Genomic DNA, 15,707 nt, shown 5'->3' on the forward strand with positions numbered 1-15,707 from the left:
AAGAAGCTGCAGAACTGCATTTGTGGCTGGTCAAAACTAACAACTGACGTGGGCCAACTACGGCATGACATGGCTAATGACCTCAGGCAGATTAACAACACCGCACTCCCAGGGAAAGCTCTGGTGGTTCCAGTTTGGGTTGTTACCCAGACTACTGTGGCCACTGATGATGTATGGGGTCTCGGTTAATCATGCCAATCGACTGGAGAGGCTAGTGAGCATCTACGTGAGGAAGTGGCTTGGACTTACGAAATGGCTAAGCAGCGTTGGACTCTACAGCGACAGGATACTGTCATTGCCTATCCTTAACCTAGCAGAGGAGTTCAAATGTGCAAAAGTGAGTCTGGAAATATCACTCACAGACTCCTAGGACTGAGAAGCGCTGCTCCCACCCTAACAACGGGGAGGAAGTGAACCCCAGCCACAGCTGTGCTACAGGCCAAATCTGCTCTTCTCTATCGTGGGCCACGTCCAACAAGGGCAGAGGAGGGTTTGGTCTTGGAGCAGTAACAACTTTCTGGCAACAGGCATCTGTAACCGAATGTCGAAATATGGTGGTGGAGGAGGTGCGTCGACAGGAGGATGCAGCCAGAAATGCCAGAGCTGTAGCGCTGGCCAAGCAGGGCCGCTGGATGAATTGGGAGTGTGTTGAAAAGAGGAAACTCACATGGAGTGAAATCTGCGGAATGGAGTGTAATAGGTTAAGTTTCATCATCTGAGCCACTAGAGCTGGGCGATATGACCCAAAATTCATATCTCGATATTTTTTAGCTGGATGGCGATATAAGATATATATCTCGATATTTTTTTAAAGCCATAAAGTAAGAACAAAAAGAGAGTTCTTAGTCAAAGCTGTGTCCCAGATGTCACACAGGCACTTTTATTAACATACAGCATAGATGTACATGAAAAAAACTACTCAAAAATAAATAATGAGCATTTATTAAATAATGATGCTCTATAAATAAAAGAAAACTATGTTGTTTTGTGCATAACAAAGAGCTCACAATTGTGCAGTCAAAATGTAAACTAAAAGACGCTGAGCATAATAACAAAGACAGATTTCACAGCTGCTCTGTTCCCAACTTCTACTGCGTGACTGACAGCCTGGAGTTTGAAATCCGCTTCATAACCATGTCTCTGAACAGGTGCCATTTATGGTCCTTATACACACACAATACGGTAATATTACGTTGAAGCACAGTACGTATTACTCCGCGAGGCTCCTCGGTAGCCGTAATGCTCCGACAATCCATCAAGCGGTGCAGCTCCGTAGCTTACCAAAGTCGAACTAAAACATTTTTTGACAGATTGCTGAGCGCTGAGCATAAAATCGGTTCGCGGTCATCAAGCACAACCAGAATTCATACAAAAGGTGCGCAGTCAACTTTTGAGAAAATGAAAGGATTTCAGGCCGTGCATGGCGTTAGCGTGGCTAGCTCGTTAACACATTGACGCCGTCCAGCCCCACGCACGGGGCGATGCGCAGTAACTCATTAACGGAGATTTGCCGTGTCCATCTTATCGCTGCCTGCAGGTGAAGCGATGGGGGAGGAGGGGGAGTTGTGTTCAGTGAAGGAGAGGCGAGGTCGAGTAACGTTGCGTAAAGACAAAAGTGGACGAAAGAGAGGCAAACTTGCGGCTCCGCAACTATAATTATAACGTAACATAGACTATATCGATATAAAGGATATTGTCACATCTTATATCTCGTATAAAAATATATCGATATTTTTAAAAAAACTCAATATATCGCCCAGCTCTATGAGCCACATATGATGTGCTGCCTTCCCCCATAAATCTGCAGCTTTGGTTTGGAAAGGACCCATCTTGCCCCCTGTGTACAGACCCAGCAACACCGAGCCCATTTTGGTTTGTTGTAGGACTAGCTTTACTCAAGGCAGATACACATGGAGACACAACCAGGTCCTCAGGTGTCTAGCTGAAAAAGTTGAGTACAGGGAATCCACCAACGCCCAACCTTTCACAAACCAAGAGGAGCATCAGTATCCATCAGCATTTGTCCGGGAGGGGAACAAGTGAAGGACTAGCTCTTCAACCCCGGATCTGGGACCGCCGAAGGTCGCCAGGGATTGGCAGATGCAAGTTGACTTGGATCAGAGACTAATTTTCCCCACGGAAATTGTTACAGCTCCTCTGTGACCAGACCTTGTCTTTTGGCCAAACTCTCAAAAAATTGCTTATGTCATTGAGCTGATGGTACTGTGAGAGGATGCAAGACACATACCCAGGCCTGATCAACCTGTGGTGGGCCTGCCTCAGCTGATGGTGTCTTGTGATAAAGGCCGAAACACCCTGTGAAGCTGAATCACACATTTTATGATGTGTCCTGCTGGTAAAGCTTCCAGGCTGCCTTTCCTCATAGTAGCCATCCCTCAAGACTTTCTCCATTAGAAGCAATGCAGTATCAGGGATTGTAACAACTAGTCCTTTTATTGAATCACAATAGTCATTAAACCCAAAGCAACACATGAGACCCGGGTCCTGCAGCGGTGGAGAAACAGTTCTGGTGGCCGGCCCAGCGGGCGGCAACAGTGGTGGCCGTCCGTGGGTCCGGTGGTGGAGAAACAGTTGTGGTGGCCTGCTGCAGATCTGGCAGTGGGAGAGAAAAAGTTCTGGTGCCAACCACAGGTCCAGTGGCGGCGTGGCATGGCAGATGACCAGCGATATGCTGGAGCTGCCAACTGTGCCTGAGCAGCTCAGGCTATGTTAGGTCGAGTAGGTCCCCATGAACAACAGATCTCTGGCGTGGGCAGAGCAGGTCCTTCCGGCATGCTGACCTCTGGCTCAGGCAGAGATGTGGCTGGGCCTGGAAAGCAGTGTAGAAGCCGCAGGCAGTTGAGCAGGTGGCAGCATGGCAGCTGCAGGCAGATGGCAGCGTGGCAGCCGTAGGCAGATGGCAGCGTGGCAGCCGTAGGCAGATGGCAGCGTGGCAGCCGTAGGTAGTTGAGAAGATGGTGGCGTGGCAGCTGCAGGCAGTTGAGCAGGTGGTGGCGTGGCAGCCGCAGGCGGTTGAATAGGTGACGGTGTGCCAGCCACAGGCGGCTGAACCGGTGTGGAGAGCACTAGCGGAGGCAAAGCAGGATGCTGGAGGGGGTCACCCGAGCCTCCAGCTAACGTGGCCAGATGCCAGATGCTCCAGCAGGAACAGAAGTAGATGTGGCGACTTCTGGAGGAGGAAAAGTGTCCAAACATGGGTTACGTCCTAACCCTAACCCATGTTTGGACATAAGTGCATGTGTCACCAGGACACCCCACGTCGAAGGTCGATGATTGATTTTGTTATTGTATCATCAGATCTGTGGCTGTATGTTCTGGGAAATCTGGTGAAGGTAGGAGCTCAGCCGCCCACTGACCACCATCTGACCACCTCAGTTTTTGCACACCATGCTAAGATATGCCAAGTTTTGGGGATCATCTTGTTGGAACAATACTATTTTATGCTTGTCAAATTGTATTAAACAAACTAAATGGTACTAAACTGCAGTACAGAATTACTATGATCAATAAAATAAAGTTAAATCAATTATTACTGTTTATTTCTTCTACTTTTTAAGATTTTGTTGTAAAAATAAAGTTAAAACTAAACTAGAAATGTGTGGTATGACGTTAATACGTCATAAAAAATCCTATGCTTTTAAAACAAGACGTTAATGTTAATTTTTCATTCATACAAATGTTTAGAATAATATGTTTTATCAGTACGGCAAAGAAAATTAAAATAAATCCCAGTCATTGATACGTCAGTGTAACACAGATTCCGAGTCAGTATTCCGTTTTTTACGAAACGAAGCCTGAACTGGCGGGTAGCTGTAAAATCTGACTTCAGATCGGCACGTTTGGAAGCCACGTAACACGCAGCAAGCCTCGCGGTATTTACGCTACCCAGAATGCCCCGGTCTTCCTTTCTGCCTGAACCGACATGGTGGGTACATAGCTGTTCCTTCTGGGGGAAATATTTTATCTGTTATATCTGTTTGCATCCTCTCATACATTTATATTTTTATACTGTAGAAAGTGCCAATTAAGTCTTTGAACTTTGTGTAGGGCCATGATGTTAATATTGTGCTTTGATGCTGTGTTGTTTTTGACAAAAACTTAGGTTAAGTTGGTCGATGTGTTACCGGTGCTAGCAGTGCTGTGGTTGAGTGAAGTACTGAAGCTAAAGGCGATGAACATGCTTGTTTTAGGAGCTCTTTTTTTAATTTAATTTTTGAATTTTTCTTTTTAATTTTCCAGACGGTTATATGTATTTTGTAGAGTAGAAGTACAATACTACCGGGGTACAAGTTTGTGTGCCCTGCTAGTTTACTCACTAGCATTAAGTGAATGGGCCCGAGCGTGGGTCGGTATTAACCTTCCTTTTGGCCTCACATTAGTAGTGTTTCTGTCGTTTATTGAATGTATTCACAAACACGCAAGTCTTACCTACGTTTTCATTGATACGTTATTGTCCTGAATCGGTCTTTACTTCAGTGTGTATGACGTCCCTTACGTGTTGGTGTAGCAGCATGGAGATTAGGCGAGCTCCAAAGTCATTCTCTGGCTTTTGAGGTTTATTTCTTGCTTTTTGCGTTACAGCTTTAAAAAACTAAAGTGGTCTTTTAATTGTATTTTTGCTAGATTTTATTTTATTTTATTGTGGGAAATTGACATTGGTAGTTGCTAAAGCTATGCTAAGCAACCCCCTGACATGCTTGGGAAATGTAGAGCAGTGTTGTAAGTTTACATGTGGAGTAACATGTTTACAATTTAATAATCGCACATTAAGTTAAAGTTGCTTGTGTTTATGCTTCTGTAACACACTGTTCCCTTTTCCACAGCCTAAGGGAAAGAAGGCTAAGGGGAAGAAGGTGGCACCAGCCCCTTCAGTGGCCAAGAAGCATGAGGCCAAGAAAGTAGTCAACCCCCTGTTCGAGAAGAGGCCCAAGAACTTTGGCATCGGTGAGTATCTGCAGGTGCCACTTTATTGGGGGCATAAGCTAGTGGTCATACAGGTGCAGATGATGTAAAAGAATATTTGCTATCTTAATACCACTGATGACAATATTCCCACCAAGATCGCTGATGCACATTATATTAACATTGAATTAAGAGAAAGTCTGTGTTTAATGGTAGATAATGATGAATTTGTTGTTCTTTACCACAGGCCAGGATATTCAGCCCAAGCGTGATTTGACACGCTTTGTGAAATGGCCTCGTTACGTCCGCCTGCAGAGGCAGCGCTCCATCCTCTACAAGCGTCTGAAGGTTCCCCCTGCGATCAACCAGTTCACCCAGGCTCTGGACCGCCAGACTGGTAAGTACAAGCAAGTGGTTTTCTTCTGTATGGCAGCATGTCAGAGTTGTCATGTGCATTCTAAGAAGGACTGTTTCACTGTGCAAGTGATGTGAAAGAGTATTTGCTATCTGACCAGTTATGCGGACCACTTCCACCAAGATCACTGATGCATGTGTTTGTAACCATGGTAGCTTTGCAGTAAACCAAACCTGTAGCCCAAATTTCAGTGTTTACATTTTTAATTTTAATTGGTTTCTTCTGCAGCCACTCAGCTGTTCAAGCTGGCTCACAAGTACAGGCCTGAGACCAAGCAGGAGAAGAAGCAGAGGCTGCTGGCTCGTGCTGAGCAGAAGGCTGCTGGAAAGGGAGATGCCCCGACGAAGAGACCTCCCGTTATCCGTGCAGGTGAGTTTGATTGAACAAAGTCCTGTCTTTGTTAAGCTCCACAGTTTAGTAAAAATGTATAAAAGTTTAAGACTTACGCTAGCCTATTTGGCAGCTCAGTCTTAATGTATTTCAGGAGTGCTGGTGAAATTGTAGGTTTGCTCCTAAACAATCTTAAACCATGCATTAGAACCTATTTTGTGTTCTTGTTAGTTCAGCCTCATCTGACTTGGCCTCAATGCAGTGATGACCAGAATTTCTTCACCTGAAACTTGCCGTGATGGCTTTTGAGCTTTTTAACCCTGAGCGTTGGCCAAAAAATAATGAAACATTTTTCTGGATTAAGTTGGCGGGTCACACATTTTAATTTCTGCCTTTTGGTTTTCACCCTCTCCAGGTGTGAACACTGTCACCTCTCTGGTGGAGAACAAGAAGGCCCAGCTGGTCGTCATTGCCCATGATGTGGATCCTATTGAGGTGAGATTGGTGTAATATTGTGAATGCATGTTGGGTTCATTTTAGTGTAAAAAGTGGTCTCTGGCAATGATGTCTGAATTTCTTCACCTGAATCCTCTGTGTGGATCAAAACATACGAGCTTTTTAACCCTGAGCACGGACCACAAAGCAAAAACAAGTTTTCATTTTTTATAAAAGGCAATATGGTTGCTACACTCCATGGATAAACTCAAAAATATTTTTTGCCTCCTGAAATAATACTTAATATAATAATAATATGATACTTAATACTTCCTGTGGCTCCCCTGAATTTCTAGCTCGTGGTCTTCCTGCCTGCTCTGTGCCGCAAGATGGGTGTCCCTTACTGCATCGTGAAGGGGAAGGCAAGACTGGGCAGACTGGTGCACAGAAAGACATGCAGTTCATTTGCCTTCACACAGATTAACCCGTGAGTATGAGCATACACTGAACTGTGTTCAAGTGTGACAGTGAAGTTTGGCAAATGTTTTTTAGTACATGTTCAATAACTGGCTGGAGAAAAGATTTGATACTTCCTCTGGAGTGAGATCTTAATTCACGTCTTCAAATTTGCTTGGATTATTTTCTATAGCAGTTGACCCCTTAATCAGGGACCACAGTATGTATGAATTTGAAGTGAATTTTCAAACAGGGAAATTTAGTCATCTGTATAAAAGTGTTTTTTCTTTTTTTCCCTACTTCTAGTGAGGACAAAGGTGCACTTGCTAAGCTCGTGGAAGCCATCAAGACCAACTACAATGACAGATACGAGGAGGTGAATAACCATTACTCAGTTAGCAGTGTTTACATTTCACAAATCCTAAAACAAATTGTACAAATATTTAACTGTTCGCGATCTCATTTTCCAGATCCGTCGTCACTGGGGAGGTAACATCATGGGTCCCAAATCCACAGCCCGCATCACTAAGCTGGAGAAGGCAAAGGCCAAGGAACTTGCAACCAAGCTTGGTTAAATTGTTTGGAATAAAAAATGTATGCCCTAAAAGAAAGACTTTTGTTGTTTAATTTTCAAACTAAAATTATAAAAATGTTAGAATCAGATTGCAGGTGTCACCACAGTGACAGCAGGAAATGTAAACATGGGAGCATTTTAAATTCTGCTTGTTCATAATAAGGGTGGAACTGACGTTTTTAGGTTTCCCATGCCGAATCCTGAAGTGTCACAGTTTAAATCAAGATGAATGATAATCTTGGGCATTATCTGACAAATTGCTTGAAAAGAGTGATCAGGATAGTTTTGTTTGGGTTTTTTTTTATAACTGAGAAACCACAACTTGAAAGGTGAAAACTATCATGAACTCTACCTTTCAATTCATTGAAGTGTAGACATATTGATGGTCTAAGTTTCTGTAACTGGAGTTACTGAATCTGATCATATTGATATTATATTTAATATCATCCAGCAGTAAAGTTAACCAGTTTTGAAAAAAATACATTTCCAGAAAAACTGGCCTAAGTTTAATATAAGATGCTTTATCAAAACCACATAATTTACAGGACACGAGGATCTTTTTTCCCCACGGTTATTATTGGTACGTAGTATATGCGACAAGGTAAATAAAGAATCTCAGAGCTTGAGTACTTTATTTACACATTAGGCTATTTACATAATATATGCACCAGGCTGGAGCTACAAAAGTTAAGCACATACAAGATTTGCTTACCCATAGTTCAAGTACCAAGTAAAATAATTTTATTGCTTTAAATCTTCTTGATGAACTTTGCATACCACATGTAGGAAGTAGCTGCACACAAACCATACCTAGAAGAAAAAAGTAATTCAGAATTTTATTAATCAAATGCACTTTGAGACATGAGTGTGTCACATATCTACAGCAGTCCAAAACAAAACACTCACCATGTTATTATGTACTGCATGTGTTCATTCCTCAGTGTGACCCTAGTCTGTCCACCTATTGGCCCACCAGGAATAGTGCTACCTGCATGAGACAAAACTTTAAATTACTTTCAAAAACAAAGTGTTTCTGTTGATGTGAGTGAGATAAACAGCACACGGAGGATTCCAGAGGTTTAATCTTAATGTAAAGTCACTGCGTCAAAGAGCACTGAACATACCATAGTCGGCATCAATGAAGATGGGCACGGCTCCAGTGACTTGTGCCATTGCTTCCAGGTCACGGTAATGCCAGCGGTTTCTCTCCACGTCATTGTTTGGTACAAAGGGTTTACGATTCTCTGTCAGTCTGACCACTCCCACCAACTCCACCTCATCCTCCACCTGCATAAAGGCAATATTTCAGTGGTTCAAGTGTTTACAACAACACAAAGGTGGTGTTAGTGTGTTAGCGAACAGACAAGTGGTGTAGGTCAGTTCTGCTTTAGTTAATTTAAATTTGTATGCAGAAAGTTTATTAGTAGGAGTAACATGACAATAAAAGGGTCTTCAAGGCATATTTAAACTATTCAATTACTAAAGGGAGTTGGGGCCTAATTGAAGATGAATTCTCAGTACATCAAGAGTTTTTCAAAACTAGAAACACCCAAGGCCTATACTAGGATGTGGGATTTGTCTTGACCAGGTAACTTCAGGGGTGGTTCACTTCTTACCAAGGTGGATCAACATAGTAACTTGTGCTCCAAAACAGGTTATACGTGAACAAAATAAGCCATACTTGTTCATTATTTTCTTTGTGCTGTTTAACATGTTTAACATTAACATGCTAACTGAGGCCTGCAAAGTCTGACATGTAGCTACTGGGTTTTTTTGCAATTTCTCTGAGCATTGCACGGTCTGACCTTGGGGTGATCTGCCGGGACGTCCGCTCCTGGGAAGACTGTAAACTCTTCAGTGTTTTCCATATGTAAATAATCTTTCTCAATGTACAATGATGGACTTCAGAATATTTGGAAATAGTCATTTAACCCTCCCAGGGGATCATTGCTGTTATCTCTTTGGTATTCTGTTAACACACACCTGAATACTCCAGACCAGCAAATTACCAAAACCTCTACCTTTACAGCGGTTCTCACACTTACTGACGATCAATTAATCAAGTGCACTTAATTATCAGCAACAGGGCTGGAATTTATCCCCCTAATTCTTACGGGAACAGGAAGTAAGTAAGGGTGTAAATCATTTTTACACATGCTGCTTCTGTATTTTGGCTTAGTTTTCAGTAAATAATTACATGGTGTGATATGTCATGTTGTTGTTCATCTGAGGTTGTATTTAGCCGTTAAGACTTGCTGTCAACCAGATGACTTTTTATTATGTCCTGGTATGTAAAACCTATGAACTGAACTGTAGTCTTAGTTCTAACATAGCTTGTCACAAACCTATTAGACTTATAAGTGAGTCTGAGATTTGTTTATTGCACAAAGACTAACTCATTTATCAAGAATAATAAAAGACTTAACACTCCAACCTGGTTTAAAACCTCTGTGTTTACCCAGCATCTGATGTCTTCCCCTCACCTGTCCCTTCATCCTGGTCTCTGGTCTTATTTTCTTCCTGGGCACGAATCCTCTGTTCACCAGGATTGTGATGCTTCAGTGACACAGACGGTATAAATCAGTTTTGGGAGCAGCGCAAGATCAATGTACAGATATTGGTATGATGAGATGTTTTATCTGGCTCCTTACCCGAGGTCGGTACAGTGGAATGGGGTGATGACATTAGCACCGGTCTCTGCACTTGAAGAGAGCCTTCCTGCTTCTCTGGCCTCTCTCTCTGGGTCGACTGGTGAGCGGGGCATAATGTACAGCTCTTGGGAGTGATCGTAACGTCCACGTACCTTGACTCTTCTGTACTCGAGGTTATTAACCTCATAAGGACTACAATGCAAGGGGGGGAAATGGCATGTAAATCTGCACCTTAATGATTCACATATGTACATAACGTGGCTTATTCAACTTCTGCACATTAGGCCATTACATGAAGTGTTAAAGAGCACCTATTATGCTTTTTCATATTTTCTCCCATAGATACAGGATCTAGCCACTCTCTGCCACTCACTTACTCAAGAGGAAGAGGAATGGGTTCTGCAGTAGTGAGTCGTGTCAGGTCATCAATCAACTTCAATTTCCACTGACGCCTTTTCACCTACAGATGAAGGCAATGAAGGCACTAGACTCCACCCAACAACAACCAGAAAGACATAACCGCATTGTGTGTATTTAAAAAGGCAATAACAATCAACAAATAAGTCGTACCTGCCATGTGCCGAGGCCAAAGGTGGTGGCAGGGATAAGCAGCAGGAACCATTTAAGAAAAGAGTCTTCTCCTTTCTCTGCAGCTTTGGCTGCTGTGGAGCTGGACTGTCGTCCAAAGCCAAGGAACCTGCCTGGTTATGTAAAGAATAATAGTGAAAGGTGGATATTGACATAACAATTACAAATAATATAATGGAATAATGTATATATATTCTACCCCTAAAATGTATACATAATGATTATTTCAGCAGCCATGGAGACAGACATTAATGTAAACTGAACAGGTTTTGTTGATTTTTTTTATATTATTACGTAGTTATTACTTTTTACCTAATTTCAACATTAAAGACAAAATACCATATAACAGATAAAAAACGGATTTATTTTCTACTTTTTTTTTTTTAAATGGAAAAAATATTGCTAAAGAAAACATATGCAACAGTGACTTTATTTTCTAATTATCTAAAGGCGGTGTAATTGTTGACAAGTTTAGTTTGTACCGTCTACACGTTTGAAGGGTCCTGGCAGGAAGAAAGACCTCTTGGTGTAAAAGGCATGATTCTGAAATACACATGTATAAAATAAACTCAGCATTTTTGCTAGTCGTTCACTCGGCAATGAAAATGACTTTGACGTAATTTTTTTTTTTGTTTGAGCCGTAAAGACGAGAAACTGCGACAACTAACGCACCTGTGTTTTTAGTGTCGGCAGCAGCCTCCGGGAGTAAGTCAGCAGAGATGTCAGAGAGACCATTCTGAATCAAAACAACGTGGAAATGGATGGAAATGGACGAGACAATCGACTACATCACAGCTACATAACTGACAAGTTTCTGCTTGGAGGGGGACCACTTCTGGTGTTACTACTTCCGGATTGGCGACGCCCCGCCCCTTTTAATTTTTACACACGTGCTTCTGTGGACGTGTTGATGTTTTTATCAGTAAATATCGTGTGTCTGTTTTATCCGGATTAAAGTTGGGAGCCCGTTTCACTTGTCGACATGGATCTCGCCTCAAAGGACTCGTACATTCAGAAACTTGCAAGTAAAGTGTTTTCTCAACGTGACCAGGAGCCCAGGAAGAGACCGTTCGGTAATGTTAGCTAAATGCTTGGGTTTGTTTACATGGCAAAATTGAAGCTGTAGTGCATACTTTAACATTTAGGTGTTATTTATTGTGAAAAACTACGTAAAACTCAGCAAATGTCATCAAACCTTGTGCCACAGTTTCAGGTTTTACCTACTTGGTACCACAGGAGGCGCTACAGTGTTTGAGAAACATCTGATGGCTTTATGCACCCTTTGTTTATTAAAGTTACCAAACTGATAGCATGTCAGAAAAATAATCTGCTATTACTCTTAAATGACTTTTTTGTCCCCAAAACTGTTAAAAAAAATGAGTTTTTGTCATATATTTAAGTATAAACTTGTTTTTGGAATATCTAAAGGTACTAATTTTCTACCTTTCACTGATTTCATTTATGTGGGAAGTTGTGGACAACAAGATTAATTTATAACTCGGGGGGAACTAATATTGTAAATGACCTTTTTATGTTTTTTAAAGCTGGCTCCATAGATTTTTGGACAATGCTACTTTTTGGGTTGTTTTTGTAGTTTTGTCTCTGTCCACTAGGGCTGTCATGATTAGTCGACTAGTCACGATTACGTCGACTATTAAAATCGTCGACGACTAATTTAATAGTCGACGCGTCGTTTGAAGCTTTGTAAGATCCCAAAAGACGCAGGAATAAGTAGTAGGATTTAAGAGTGTAATGACGGACTGAAACAGAAGATGGCAGCACTGCATGTACAAGGATGCCAGCTGCCGTTAAACCCCGAAGAAGAAGAATCTGTGTCCCAGAATTCATAGCGCGGCCCTGCTCAGTTTTCAACAATGGCGGCAGCTAGTTAGTTTTAATATCACTCTTATTATTCTTTCTGGGTCACAAAATAAACTTTTAACATATTTTCAGGCGAGAATAAAGCTGTGAATATAGCTGTGCGCTCCGACGTTTTCGGAGACGTCTGTTACCCACCAGCTCGATAGCTAGCTGGGGTTGACGGCTCACTAGAGCCGGTGAGAACACCGGACTCCCGGCAAATCGTTTTCAAACCCACCGCCGTCTTTCGCTACTCAGGTTAAACATGATATATTAGTCACTTAGATAACTTAAAAATGATATTGTTTGGCTTTTTTTAGTATTTTATTTGTTCCTGAGTAAATCGGGTTGGCTGAGATTAAAGTTATAGTTTTTACACAGCTGAATAAACGTCAAGCAGACAACTGATTATCAGAAGTGTTGAGATGCTCGAGAATATACTCCGGTGTCCTGTTATATTTTAGATAGCAAGGAGCAGACGGCTGAGTTTATTAAACTCCACCAAACAAACTACAAATGTCATTAAAATTTAAAAAACTATCATCTTGTCTTTATTTTTAGTTAGCACATACCTTAAACATTTAAAGCTGTAAGCTAATGATAGTTATATAAGAGCAGATGCATGCTGGTGAAATAAGTTGTATGTTTTACATCCAATGGATGCATGATCTGATTAGTCGACTAATCGCAAAAATAATCGGTGACTAGTCGACTATCAAAATAATCGTTTGTGGCAGCCCTACTGTCCACCTCCACTGTTGACTTTAAATCAATCAGGCAAGTGCAGAGGCTCAACTTTTATTCAAGGGCTTTAACAAAAGTAATGCAGTAACTATGTAGGTGTCACAGAAGTTTTACACAAATCCCCCCTCAAAGTAAATAGACACATAAACAGAATTTAAAATATAAATACATACTTACTACTTTAAATACTTCTGCAGTCTTCCTAAGCAGTAGGTTTCTTAAGTCTACAACCTAGTGCTGTGTTTCCTCCCTTGAGATGCTCTGACAGGCTGCGCAGCCAACTTAAAGACTTGGTTATATTCCATTGCAGATGCAGACAACTGAGATTCAACAGTTCAACAGTAGTTCTCATTACACTTCTTTAAAGTCCTCTTCAAGTCCATCCAGCTAATGCATGGTTGTTGTCTAGGACTTAAATTTAAAATTATAGTGAAAAAGATATGCAATAAAAGTGACAATATGGCAAAGTGGCTTAAAAACGGTCTCATTGTACAAGTATGTGTACACTAGACCTCCAGGTGGACTACTTTGAAACCAAACAGCTCATAACTTGTAGACATACATCCTTTGATCACAGGATATAAGAACAGTTTTTGTCATATCAAGAAGTCATGAGATAAATTGACTGGAAGGTGTTTTACTGCTAATAGGATTGCTTTTATAAGAGAAGAGTCACCCACCAAATCAGCTGTGAGTGTTTTTTTTCTCATGGAAAATGAGGAAACGAGCTGATCATGAGTTTGCCAACAGAAAATTTCAAATCCTTCTTTCTCCAGTTAGCTGACATTATCTGAACATGTTGCATGTCCTAGGCTAGTAACTGTAATGGCAGTGTTGTAGAACTGCAGTGACACATTATATACATGCAATCATCAATATGTGCATTGTGTTTGTGTGTGTACAGTTCATTTCAAAGCTAAAAGTGACACTGGTCCTCCAAAGAAGAAGAAAAAATGCAAAAGGAAAGATGAGGTCACAGACGGCAAGACTCCCAAACCCCAACAGAAGCCTTCGCCCTCTCCAGCAGCGCAGAAAATCAAAGTTGCCGTGAAACCAAACGAGTCCAACACTGAGGCCGCAAATGGAGCTACACAACAGAAGCATCAAGGTATACCGAGCCTACGCTGGTCCTCTGCGGAGGTTTTTCTCTTTACATGACTGGGTCTCATTTAATGCTTATTTGCTTTTTCTTTAAGGAGGAAGTGTAGACTCCAGCTTCACTACAGTCGATGTATTACGCAAGAGGCTCCACGAAAAGATTGAAGAGTCCAGAGGACAGGTATGCAGTTTTCAGAGACTGCACACAGTATGAAAGAGATTCATGAAGGGAGACGGGGGGGGGGTGTTATTGTACTGAGGATCTTCTAAAACAGGAAGTGATGTCACTTGACTTGGTGCCCTAGAATTATTTTTTGAGCCTAACCATCTTAACCTGTCTTTTATCAGGGAACTCCAAAGGATGCATTATCAGAAGCTGTCCAGGCGAAGCGAGCGAAGCGAAAGCTGGAGCGGGAGCGCAAGAAGAGGAAAAGAAAAGAATTTCTGATGAAGAAACTAGCTGAAAAAAGTGGGAAAGAACAGCCATTAGAGGTAAAACAGGAAGAGAAGCACATCGCTGCCTCGAGCAAAAGAAATGAGACTGCTCTGGTCTTCAACAAGGTTGAGACGGTGGACGAGGGTTATATAGACAAGAAACAAAAAAAGAAGAACAAGAAACAGGGGATAAAAGGCCAGATAACTCCTCTGACGGGGAAGAACTACAAGCAGCTGCTCAGCCGCGTGGAGGCTCGCAAAGCCAAGCTGGAACAGCTGAGAGAGAAAGACGAGGAGAAGGCCCGCGAGATGGAAAAGAAGATCATGTGGACCAACATGCTCTACAAGGCAGAGGGCATCAAAATCAAAGACAACGAGGACATGCTGCGCGAGTCGCTGAAGAAGAAGGAGAAGAGACGCACTCAGAAAAAGAAGAAATGGGAGCAGCGGAGCGAGCACGTCCTAGGAAAGATGCAGCAGCGGCAGGACAAGAGGCAAAAGAACCTGCGGAAACGCAAGCAAGGCAGGGCAGAGAAGAAGAAGGACAGGGCGCGGAAGAAGGGCCGGGTGCTGCCCGAGGACTTGAAAAAAGCCAAAGTTTAGTCAAAGGAAAGAGAACTTGCATCTTTTTTCAGTTTCTGTATGGCACTGTGATATTCACATGATAATAAAATGTTCTCCTTGTGCAGATATTGCTTGACCCTAATGCCCAGGAGGAATACCTTGATTCATGGTCAATAAAATGTAATTGTGAACATGATTGTGAACAGACTATAATTCAAATTAACAGGTTTCCATATTTGGCTCTGTGTGTGTGTTTGTGCCCGTTTCAAAAAAAGAAAAAGAAAAAAAAAAGAGGCTTTACCATAAAGAAGCTGGTTAGCAGCCTGGCTCTCTCTTAGGCCAAGTGCCAGTGAGCGCCAACTCAATATATTTTTTAATGTTATCTATGTAATTTGTAAAATGTGAACTATAAAACAAAATAACTGCGGCTTATCTTTTTTAATTTTTTTTTATTGGACTACTTTTTTGTCACTGGCAGTGATAAAAGTCAGTCCTGAGGCTGCTGGAGGACTACCTGAGACCTCTCAAATAAAAAACAACAGAAGGAAATGAAACGTTCAGGAATATTTCTCCTAAATTCACGGCTACTTTTAAAAACGGTATTAAAAAACAAAAAAACAAAACCCTAACATAT

At 41.8% G+C, this 15,707-nt stretch overlaps 3 protein-coding genes and 4 non-coding genes across 7 annotated transcripts; 6 read left to right on the forward strand and 1 right to left on the reverse strand.

The window, feature by feature from the left end:
- The first annotated feature begins 3,913 nt into the window (after positions 1-3,913).
- rpl7a (ribosomal protein L7a) lies at positions 3,914-7,170 on the forward strand. The gene is made up of 8 exons (XM_003449604.2): positions 3,914-3,946; positions 4,845-4,965; positions 5,171-5,320; positions 5,567-5,707; positions 6,084-6,163; positions 6,460-6,590; positions 6,866-6,935; positions 7,030-7,170. Exons 1-8 carry the CDS (start codon positions 3,944-3,946, stop codon positions 7,132-7,134), a joined length of 801 nt encoding a protein of 266 aa, XP_003449652.1. The 5' UTR covers positions 3,914-3,943; the 3' UTR covers positions 7,135-7,170.
- LOC112847605 (small nucleolar RNA SNORD24) lies at positions 5,020-5,093 on the forward strand. Its single transcript, XR_003221243.1, has one exon. It is a non-coding gene; the product is annotated as a small nucleolar RNA SNORD24 (small nucleolar RNA).
- On the forward strand, positions 5,402-5,473 carry LOC112847606 (small nucleolar RNA SNORD24). The gene has a single exon (XR_003221244.1). It is a non-coding gene; the product is annotated as a small nucleolar RNA SNORD24 (small nucleolar RNA).
- LOC112847602 (small nucleolar RNA SNORD36) lies at positions 5,925-5,997 on the forward strand. The gene has a single exon (XR_003221240.1). It is a non-coding gene; the product is annotated as a small nucleolar RNA SNORD36 (small nucleolar RNA).
- LOC112847601 (small nucleolar RNA SNORD36) lies at positions 6,225-6,301 on the forward strand. The gene has a single exon (XR_003221239.1). It is a non-coding gene; the product is annotated as a small nucleolar RNA SNORD36 (small nucleolar RNA).
- A 380-nt stretch (positions 7,171-7,550) lies between the features above and the next one.
- surf1 (SURF1 cytochrome c oxidase assembly factor) lies at positions 7,551-11,192 on the reverse strand. Its single transcript, XM_003449605.5, has 9 exons — positions 11,045-11,192; positions 10,855-10,915; positions 10,355-10,485; positions 10,162-10,244; positions 9,785-9,976; positions 9,617-9,689; positions 8,258-8,420; positions 8,040-8,121; positions 7,551-7,943 (listed from the first exon to the last, which is right to left on the reverse strand). Exons 1-9 carry the CDS (start codon positions 11,105-11,107, stop codon positions 7,883-7,885), a joined length of 909 nt encoding a protein of 302 aa, XP_003449653.1. The 5' UTR covers positions 11,108-11,192; the 3' UTR covers positions 7,551-7,882.
- Positions 11,193-11,229: 37 nt separating this feature from the next.
- Positions 11,230-15,269, forward strand: surf6 (surfeit 6). The gene is made up of 4 exons (XM_003449647.4): positions 11,230-11,445; positions 13,881-14,084; positions 14,173-14,255; positions 14,423-15,269. The coding sequence occupies exons 1-4, from the start codon at positions 11,355-11,357 to the stop codon at positions 15,110-15,112; spliced, it is 1,068 nt and encodes a 355-aa protein (XP_003449695.1). The 5' UTR covers positions 11,230-11,354; the 3' UTR covers positions 15,113-15,269.
- Positions 15,270-15,707: the final 438 nt, after the last annotated feature.

Source organism: Oreochromis niloticus, linkage group LG7 (genome assembly GCF_001858045.2).
Source record: "Oreochromis niloticus isolate F11D_XX linkage group LG7, O_niloticus_UMD_NMBU, whole genome shotgun sequence".
Lineage (NCBI taxonomy): Eukaryota > Metazoa > Chordata > Actinopteri > Cichliformes > Cichlidae > Oreochromis > Oreochromis niloticus.